Source organism: Lactuca serriola, chromosome 9 (assembly GCF_051521515.1).
Source record: "Lactuca serriola cultivar US96UC23 chromosome 9, Lser_US96UC23_V15, whole genome shotgun sequence".
Taxonomy (NCBI): Eukaryota; Viridiplantae; Streptophyta; class Magnoliopsida; order Asterales; family Asteraceae; genus Lactuca; species Lactuca serriola.
Window position 1 is genome coordinate 41,836,176 of NC_136416.1, and position 10,615 is coordinate 41,846,790.

Consider the following 10,615-nt stretch of genomic DNA (forward strand, 5'->3'; position numbering starts at 1 on the left):
GTAATGATGATAGGTCCCGATGTTTAAGATGATCTAGTCATTCGAGACAACGACCACAGGCTATACTAAATAGTCCACTGGAACGTTAATAGGCTCGTAGCCTGTAGGTGTTTTTGTACTCTGTGTTCATTAGGTGATTGGGTTCACCAGGTGTTTTTGTACTTTGTGTTCATTAGGTGATTGGGTTCACCAGGTGTTTTGTACTCTGTGTTCATTAGGTGATTGCGTTCACTAGGTGCTTTTGGACTCTGTGTTCATTAGGAGATCGTATTCATAGAGAAAATTTGGACTCTATGTTCATTAGGTGTTTTTGAACTCAATGTGTTCATTAAGTATTTTGAACTCTATGTGTTCACTTGGTATTTGAACTCAACGTGTTGATTAGATATATTTGAACTAAGTGTTCATTAGATGTTTTGAACTTATGTGTTCAGCAGGTATATTTGAACTAAGTGTTCACTAGATGTTTTGAACTTATGTGTTCATCAGGTATATTTGAACTAAGTGTTTACTAGATGTTTTGAACTTATGTGTTCATCAGGTATTTTCGAACTGAGTGTTTAATAGATGTTTTGAACTATGTGTTTATCAAGTGTTTTTGAACTATGTGTTCATTAGAGGATTGTGTTCATTAAGTATTTTTGAACTAGATGTGTCACTTGGTGTTGTTGAAGTGAGTGTGTTCGCTAAGTGTTTTAGAACTAAGTGTTCACCAGATGTTTTGAATTAAGTGTTCACTAGGAGTGTTAGAACTAGGTGTTCGTTAAATATGTTGAACTAAGTGTTTACCGGTTGTAATTTGAGGACCTGGGAGTGGTGGACTTTGTGTCAATTCCTTAGGTCAATCCTTAGGAATAAATGAATAAAGGATAGTTGATTCTTAGGGTAAATCCTTAAGAAATAAAGGAGACAATGGGGATGGATAATTTGGATTGATTGATTGATGATTGAATATAATAATTATATTATTATGGGTCGAAAACCCTATATGCTCAACAGGCTCCCAATCCTGAGCCACTCAGTTTTCTTTGCATTACAGGTAATGGCACAAGCGTATAAGTTGGTTGACTTGACGAGAGATTTTGGATTATAGACCAATAGTTGTAAATAATTGTTGTAAGGTTAAATTGTACTGTTTATGCTTTTTGGTCTGTATCGGAACATGACATCCTGAGGTTTTATTATTTAATGAAAAGTACATTCTCTTTGAGAAATGTTTTGATAAAGTTTTATCATATTTTGTTTGGAAACAAATTCCGCAACTCTTTTAATCAAAGGATTACTCTGATTTTATAAAACAAAGCATAAACAAATCGGTATTTTCTGGCCGTTAATTTGGGGATGTCACAAATATGTTACTGGAGAATAATTGGAAACCAATAATTAGCAAATTCCAGGAAAAATTATCAAATTGGAAAGCAAGTACTCTATCATTTGGGGGTAGGTTGACTTTGATTAAGTGAGTTTTGGGAAGCATACCTACTTATTATATGCCCCTTTTTTAGAGCTCAACAACGTGTATCAGATGCCTTGGAAAAACTTAGAAGAATGTTATTGTGGGGTAGCAAGGATGAGAAAAGAAAATTGTATTGGGTGGACTGGACTAAGGTGGTTGTAGATAAAAGAAAGATGGTGATTTAGGCATAGTTACACTAAAGGCTCAAAAAATTAAACTACTTACGGAATGGTGGTGGAGACTAAAGAATGAAACATGATGTATCTAGACTGAAGTCATCAATAGCATCTACAATCTTGGTAAAAGAAACAACTTTTTACCTCGTGAAGAAAAATGCACCTAGAGTTTGGAGTAGTATTTCTAAAGTTTTCACGAACCTCAGGTCCTATAATATTGACACACATGGCCTATTTTCCCTTCTACATGGAGCGAATGTAAAAATTCTTTTTTTGAAGGATATTTGGTGTGGATATGTATCCTTATATGACCGATTCCCACTTATCTATAAACTTGAATCGATCAAGAGATTCACACTAATTGATAGACTTTGCAACTTTTTTTATGGAAATGAAGAACCACAACAATGAATGTTGACTCTCTTCTCGAACTTTATGGATTTTATAAGCTTGTAGGCTCTGTTAACTTCAGTTCACCTGTAACGCCCGCAAATCCAGGCTAATCAATTTAGAGGCAATAGGGGTCGAAAACGACTTTTCGACAAAAGATTATTTAGAATAAATAATCTTAACCAAGTTGTAGAGTATGTCACAAGGTTTCCGTACATATAAAGAATGCCGAAATCCGAGTTATAACGAAGAAGTTATGACCCGTCGAAGTTTTACGGTAAAACCGGCACGGCACCGGGAAGCGTAAATAGTAAATTTACGATAGAGCGAGATTTAGCCTTAGCGATCTAAACGGAAGTCGTAGAATATGTTAAACTAAGAGCGTCGATAAAAAGAACGCCCAAATCTGACTTCGTATGAAGAAGTTATGGTTTTTCGAAGTTTCGGAATAGCAGTGTACAGCCCGAAATTCGAATATTAGATCGAGCGGTTTTTAGCCGACACGACCTAAACGAGAATCGAAGATCTCGTTAAGGGTAGCGTAACGAGAAAAAGATGGGTGAAAACGGATGTCGGATGAAGAAGTTATGAGGATTTAACGGACCAATCATGTCCCGGCCCGTTAATAATATAAAATTTAAAATCGAGCCAAAATTAGCCGACGAAGTCTAAACGAAAGTTGTAGAGTACGTTCCCACCTTCGCGTGGATATAAAGAACGTCGAAAACGGAGATCGTACGCGAAAGTTACGAATTTTTAAAGTTTGTACTCGTTTTTGCGAGGTCTGATACGAATTCGCTGACGTGGCGCTTTCCCAGCCGTCCGATGATGATCGCTGAAGTCGCCTCGGATGAGTGACGCGTCGCCCCTCGCTACGCCCAGCGTTCGGTCTCGTACGCGCCGCGTTCGCTTAGCCGTTCTCGGTCCAGAAGAAGCCACGTCGCACCACCGAGCCTTCGCCACCTGGAGGTCTGATCCGAAGCTACGCCCCGCGTCCGAGGACCTGTACGCCCAGCGTACGTCCGAGGACCAGGCTATAAAAGGGGACCGAGGCTGCCCACATTTTCACACCAAAAATAACTTCTCTCTCTAGTTTCTTTCTCTCTCTAGAGTTCCAAACCCCCCCTAAGCCCTAGGTAAAACCCTTAGCACCCTAGGAAAGCCCCGAGGCTCCCGGAGTCCCGAAAAAAAGGAGTTTTTCGGTTTTGAAACGCCGCTCCAATTAAGTCCCGGTTTTCGATAAAATTCGCTGTAAGTGTGCTACGCTTACGCAATTTTTAATATAGCTTTCAAATAATTATAGGAATGTTATTAGGTCCTTAAAATAATTATTTGGACTATTATTATGAGTTATATCGAGTATTATTAACACTTAATAATACTCGGACTAATTAATTTGTCGCGGTTATCGTTAAACTAAACCCTAGTGGTATCGAAACTAGGTTTCATCGAAGGAATATCGTTTTGAGAGTATCGAAGCGCTGTCCGAGTGCTGAGTCACCACCTAACCAGGTGAGTGCATGGTCCCTTTCATCTTACACATAGATATGAAGTATTTTATATAAACTACGTGCTATGTGTGCATATTATCTGAATACTTGCTGTCTGTGTTGGATGAACGTTTTATACATGTTTTAAAGGATTTAAACTGTATACGTATTTTATATATACGAATATGTTGGGTACGAGATGGGTAGATGGATGATGAGAGATAGAAGATGACGTGAGTATATATTGGCAGCTATAGACTTAGTGCCTATGAGACGAACACTGGTAGCTATGGACTTAGTACCTTTTAGACGTTGGTAGCTATGGATTTAGTACCTGTTGGGAATTGGTAGCTATGGACTTAGTACCTATTAGTTAGACGCTGGTAGCTAAGGATTTAGTACCTGTAGGAATTGGTAGCTATGGACTTAGTACATGTTGAACATTGGTAGCTATGGACTTAGTACCTATTAGATAAGACTGGTAGCTACGGATTTAGTACCCGATGAATAGACTATAGCAACTATGGAATTAGTGCTTTATGAACGAACATTGGCAGCTATGGATTTACTGCCAGTCCTATAACCCTGGAAGTAAGGGACTTCGGAATAAACGAATGCAGGATAGATGACTCTTAGGTTAAATCCTTAAGAGTAAAGAAGATAACGGGGATGGGTAATGGGGTTAATTGTTTGATGATTAAACATAACAATTATATTATTGTGGGTTGAAAACCCTATGTACTCACCAGGTTTCCCAACCTGACCCACTCAGTTTTATGTATTACAGGTAGTGGCGCATGAGCATAGGTGTGATGTTTTGGACGAGGGATTACGGATATAGGCCTGTAGATATGAAATAATGTAGTAAGGCTTATATTGTACTGTTTATGCTTTTGATCTGTACGAACATGACATCCCAAGTCTTTTAATGAAATACATTTCTATGGAAATGCTTTTGATAAATCTTTATCATATTTTGTTTTGGGACAAATTCCGCAACACTTTCATTTAAAATGTAACTCTGATTTTTAAACAAAGCATAAACAAACCGGTCTTTTCTGGCCGTGATTTTGGGGATGTCACATCACCCTCCAAAGTTGGATTTCGATTTAAACTCAACACTAATGAATTTATTTGGTGAGTACCTTGAGGAGGTTGGTGTATTCAAAACTTAATCAATACTCAGGATCCATAATTTGTTGGTCAAAAGTTTTTCCCTTAAAGTTTTTGGAGGGCAGATTTGAATTGAATAACAGTCGTTGATGCACAAACTAAAAGGGGTATAGTTGTCCAAAAGAGGAATTGTCAATTATGTGGTACAGGAAATGAAACTACTAATCACCTATTGGTCGAATGTGAATTTTCAAAAAATTGTTTGCTATTAGATCTTTTCGTAGTGCGGGATTCAAAAACCTGCAATTCGGGAATGTCATAGATTTCATTTACTATGCTACATCGTGGGAGGATTGTCCCAAGAAAATGAATAAGCTATGTATGATCTTATCATCTACCATCTGGCATATTTGGATTGCAAGGAATGATAAAATATTTAAAAACATTGGAATTAAACCAACCAAAATTACGGATTCCATCATAACTCAATCGTTTGAATGAAACAAATATAGGGGATGGGGATAGAGTGGAAAGTTGGGAAGAAAGGAGTTGCTCTCTCTCTCTCTATTAATCTTATAGCTCTATCTAAAGAGGGTATCGTTTTGTAATGTTCTTGTTTTCCTTTGGCTTTTTTTGTTCCTCCCACTCATAGTTACTTGCTACTGTTTGGGTTTTTATTAATAATATTATTTGCCGTTCCAAAAAAAAAAAAACTCATCGTCGTTCAATTAATGCCCCATCCTTTGTTTTTTTTCCACCTCTCTCCTCCTTTATCACGCTATTAGCCACCAGGAACTCACCAAAACCAAAGCAAATTGAAATCCACAAGATAAAGATCAAAATTCAAATATGATGTTAACCCCTTACAATTATTCATTTTTAGAAAATAATCCAAGAAAATCCTAACCTAAATATGACCCATAATACATAAACATGAACTACAATTTTGCATAAATCAAATATATATCTTTATCAAGGCATAAACCCAGAAAGTAAAATAACAGTTTGTAAATTTATTAATTTACATAAAAAATCTATTAACATACATCGAATCAAAAAATAGTCTTGCTTGGGGAGTCTGGAATCTTTTGGATTCACAACATTTGTGCAATAAAACTATCAATATCAATGATTTCTCAACTACAACTTGTAAGGGACATTGTTGTTAGACATGACTTACATATTATCTAAGACCATTCGGTATGGGTCCAACGAGAAACAACGGGGGGTGAGGTGGCACCCCTCAACGGCGTCATGACATGGGGAACACCGCCCCCCCCCCCCCCAACTTGTTGCATCTTGTCATGGCAAATCTCGTTGCATCTTCTTGGCGTTGTGACGAATTGAAACGAGGGAATATGAACTTTTTGTTTTTTTTTTCTTTTTTTTTTTCTTTCCTTTGGTGTTGCATCTTGTTGTCCATTTTCCCACTTGGTGTTATAACACCACTTGCTTATGTGGCATGTGAGGTGGTGTTGCATCTTTTTGCCCACACCCAATGCTCTAAAGTTATTTTTTATTGTAACCAATTCGACCACTAGAATCCCAAGTATTGAGGTGAGGGTAGCTTTTTTCATATCGCGTTGTAGCTCCAAGTCCAATAAGTCTTCGTCTTCATAGACGACGACAATGGATAAAAAAAAAACCGCAAACCTTCGTGATGCAGCTCGATCAATATAGTAGCCAAAGATGCAAGTCCGGTTCATACGATTAAACAAAAATGCACTTTCAGTTTAAACTTTAAAATTGTCCAATACTTTTTTAAAAAATTATTCTGTTGCATATATGTTGCATATATAGTCATTGTGTTTTTCACTCAAAATTGGAATTCTATTCCAAATTTTAAAGTCGTTTTATATGGGATAGAGGGTCTTATTAGCAACTAAATGCAAACCAAGGAATCAAGGGACAACATTGAGATGATATGAAAATTTGGACTGATCTTGTCATTTCTTTATAAAGTAAAGGGACCAAATTTGTAATTTACTTTATATATATATAATGAAATAGTCAAAGGTCGGATTCTTATTTTTAGACAGATCAACTACCCAAGTGATTTAAATACCAAAAATATTAACAAATATTCTTCATTTCTTCGTTTCCTCTACGACACTCCCAACAATTTTATTTTCCTCTGTTTCTTGTTTCGAATACCAAGAACATAACAGGGTTGTAATCGTTTCTAAACATTTATAGAAAACAAGAAGGGAATGGAAAAGCTACAGAGATTGTTTCATGGGTATCGTTCAATAGGGTTCATGCTTGTAATGGGAGTAATCATGGGAGTTGTTTACTTTTGTGGAGATAATAGTGGAATAAGGTTTGATGTTATTGGAGAAGCGAAAATGGCGGATGATTATTCGTTTGAAGGTTGTGATTTGTTCAACGGGAGTTGGGTTTATGATAACAAATCGAGACCATTGTACAGAGAGAAAGAGTGTTCTTTCATGGCGGATGATTATGCTTGTCAGAAATTTGGAAGAAAAGATTCCGAGTATCAGTTCTGGAGATGGCAACCCCATGGCTGTGACCTTCCCAGGTTCTCCCTCTCTCTCTCTCTCACGAAAGTTGGCATACATGCATTACGAGTTGTACTGTGTATTGTTATAACTCGTATAAACATTCATACATATTGCATTGGTCACCTACAAGAAGTTGGATGGATGCATTAGGGAATTGTAATTTCTCTGTATCAAGCGTTTGGGAACTCGAGAAAGATGACACAGTTCATATGCCATGTGATTTGAGTTCTCAAACATACTGCAAAGCTGATAAAATTGCACAGAAGTGGACGCATAGTGGAGTTGTACAGTACAAGTCTATATGTACAACCCATCAAGAATTTTGCGATACTATATATTGTTTTGTTTTCCAATAAAACCATTGCAATTTTTTTTTTTTCGGTATTGAGTAGCAAACACCAATCCCAACATTATTTTTTTTTTGTTAAGGATGGTTTATTTAGGAAATAAAATCAAAGTTTTAATGATTAAATCATAAAAAAAAAAAAAAAAATCTACGTGTTTGTTTGACTTGTTAAAAATTTAAAATGTATAAACTTTTATAGGCTTGTTTCACTTTTTTCTTTTTTGGCATCGGAACTCATAAATGATTTTAAAAAAGTTGTACCATACAAGTCTAGTACTCTACAAAGCTTTTCATCAACTTCATATACATCTAACACATTGTTGTTATTTCTAAACACAATAATACATTGTTAGGTAGTAAGGTACAACTGTTCCTATACACCAACAACTTTTGTTGGTTTTTGGTAATATGTTGTGTAAAACCATATTTCAATATAACCGGCAACGCATTAATCAGTTGTACATAGTCCTTAGAAAATGTACCTTGTGCATCAAGAGTTGTACATTTTACCAATTTCAGGGATAAATTTGTAGGTTTAATGGAACAGCACTTTTGGAGAAGCTAAGGGATAAGAGGGTTGTTTTTGTTGGGGACTCATTAGGCAAAAACCATTGGATTTCGCTCCTTTGTCTTATTGACTCATGGATCCCTGATCCATCTCATAAGGTTGCAGAATGGCATGGCTCATTGATTACTTTCAGAGCATCTGTAAGGGATCTGGTCTCTTTCTTCTAACACGTTGAGTACTTATACAGTTATATGGACATTTGTCACTATTGGAATTTTCGACCTACATATTTAAAAATATATGAATTTTCAGTTATTTAATTGTTTTCATAAAAAACTTGAAACAATATGATGCATACGGGTGTTTGGCCTGATTTGTCTAATTTTATTTGACTGATTGACATGAAAGGAATTCAATGCGTCTATTGATTTTTATTGGGAACCGTTGTTGGTGGAATCAAACTGCGATGATCCTGTTCATCATCGTGTACATGATCGAATCATGAAGATTGAGAGCATCGAAAGGCATGCCAAACAATGGATTGATGCTGACATGCTAATTTTTGACTCGTATACATGGTGGCTAGAGCCTAATATGACACTCTTGTAAGTCTTTCTTCAAACATAATATTAGACTAAATAGGTTTCTAGAGCTAAAAAGGGTATTTATGTCTTTTTGTTCAAAAAAAAAAGTCAGTGTGTAAGTGTCACATGTCCCACTATGTTCCGTCTTTTTGAGTCCCAGTAAAATCGGTTTCTGTGTCGGTCTTAAAAATAAAAAAACACAGTACAACTTGTTCTGTTATAAATTATCCAGCGTAACAAACGGGGCCCACATGTTGTGACACTACAATTTCATGTTTAGGTGGGGATCATTTGAAAATCCTAATAGAACTTCAATAGAATCCGGAAGGGTAAGGCGATACGAGATGGCTCTAAAAACGTGGTCAAATTGGTTGGACACTCACCTTAACCGCACCAAAACGAAAATGTTCTTCATAAGCCTCTCACCGGATCACAAAGAGTACGCATTACAATTACTTGTTATTTTTTCGACAAAATGCTAATGTGAATTTACCATTTTACCCATATTCATTATTTGCAACAACTATTTCTAGGGGTGGAGATTGGGGAAAACCGATGGGAGAAAATTGCTTTAATGAAACGGAGCCGATAAAGGAACAAGGGTATTGGGGAAAGGGAACAGATACCGATTTGATGAGAACAGCGCAATCGATAGTACAAGATCTTGAAAAGAAAGGGTTAGAGATTGAACTTTTGAATATAACACAACTTTCACAGTATCGGAAAGACGGACACCCGTCTATTTACAAAAGGCATTGGGTTCCTCCAACGGAATTGGAATTGGCGAATCCGATTCCGTTTTCAGATTGTACACATTGGTGTCTTCCTGGAGTACCTGATGTTTGGAATGAGATCCTTTATACTTACATACGTTATAAACTATAAAATTCCATTGTTTGTTGAAAAATATACATATAGAAGCCTAAAATACAATCCATACATTGAGTTTTACAAAGAGAGATTTTAGGTAGGTGATTAATGAAAACATGGTATGTACAAAATTTTCGAATGAATCAAAATGAAAGGTCCCAGTCAGCCTCCAAAAAGTCTTGTTTGGTTGTTTTGTTATACCGAATCTGTTGTTGTTTAGTGCTCTGAAATATTACCAAGTCAAATGTTTGTGGGTTAATTGGAAAAACATACAATATGTTCTTATTATCATGTTAATCACATGTAATATCTTTGTATAATCATTTTAGAGTAAAAAAAAGTAAGGGATAATGATATAAAAACCTTTAAGTTTGTAATTTTTTGTTGGTTTTATATTTTGTGGATTTTAGGTTCATTAAAACTTTTTATGGTTATCTGCAGAAAAAAAAATCAATTTTAACCTTTGTTTTATTAAAAACTTATGTTTGACAGAAATGTTCGGTTTTACTTTTTTTTATTTATTTATTTTATTTTATTTTATTTTTTTTATAAAAGCCTTTTATATTTGGTTTTCTTGTTCATTAAAACCCTTAAGTTTGTCATAAACTTGATAAATTTGTAAAAAAAGGATAAAAATTAAAAAAAATAATTGCAAATTTTAGGCATTAATAGACATCCGATGGTATTTTGGCTAAAACCAACAAAAATTTACAAATTTAAGGGTTTTTTTTATATTTGTCCAAAAATTAATTATTTTCTATCATATAATATAACAATTTCCTTGCTATTTTCTCATTTTATTTATTAGTTTTTTTACCGATTTGTGTAATGATTTATATAAAATGTCAAGTTGTGATGGTATATATATATATATATATATATATATATATATATATATATATATATATATATATATATATATATATATATAATTTAAAAGATTGACTAAAATATAAAACATTATAAAGGTATAGTTGAGGTATAAGTTATAATCTTTGTTACGATATTTTCATAAAATGGTTTTCATTTGACCAATTGTAACTGGATGTTGATGGATTACCTAGAAGGATTATTCTCTTAATTATTAGATTTGATGTATTATTTTGGAAATGATTAAAAACTGATACTTATTTGAATTATTTAAAGTTGATGTATCATTT

General features: G+C 35.0%; 1 protein-coding gene across 1 annotated transcript; it reads left to right on the top strand.

Annotated features, from left to right (window-relative positions):
• Window positions 1-6,672: 6,672 nt before the first annotated feature.
• LOC145077181 (protein trichome birefringence-like 34) lies at window positions 6,673-9,631 on the top strand. Its single transcript, XM_079022940.1, has 5 exons — window positions 6,673-7,164; window positions 8,027-8,201; window positions 8,410-8,606; window positions 8,866-9,024; window positions 9,119-9,631. The coding sequence occupies exons 1-5, from the start codon at window positions 6,836-6,838 to the stop codon at window positions 9,468-9,470; spliced, it is 1,212 nt and encodes a 403-aa protein (XP_078879066.1). The 5' UTR covers window positions 6,673-6,835; the 3' UTR covers window positions 9,471-9,631.
• The last annotated feature ends 984 nt before the right edge of the window (window positions 9,632-10,615 follow it).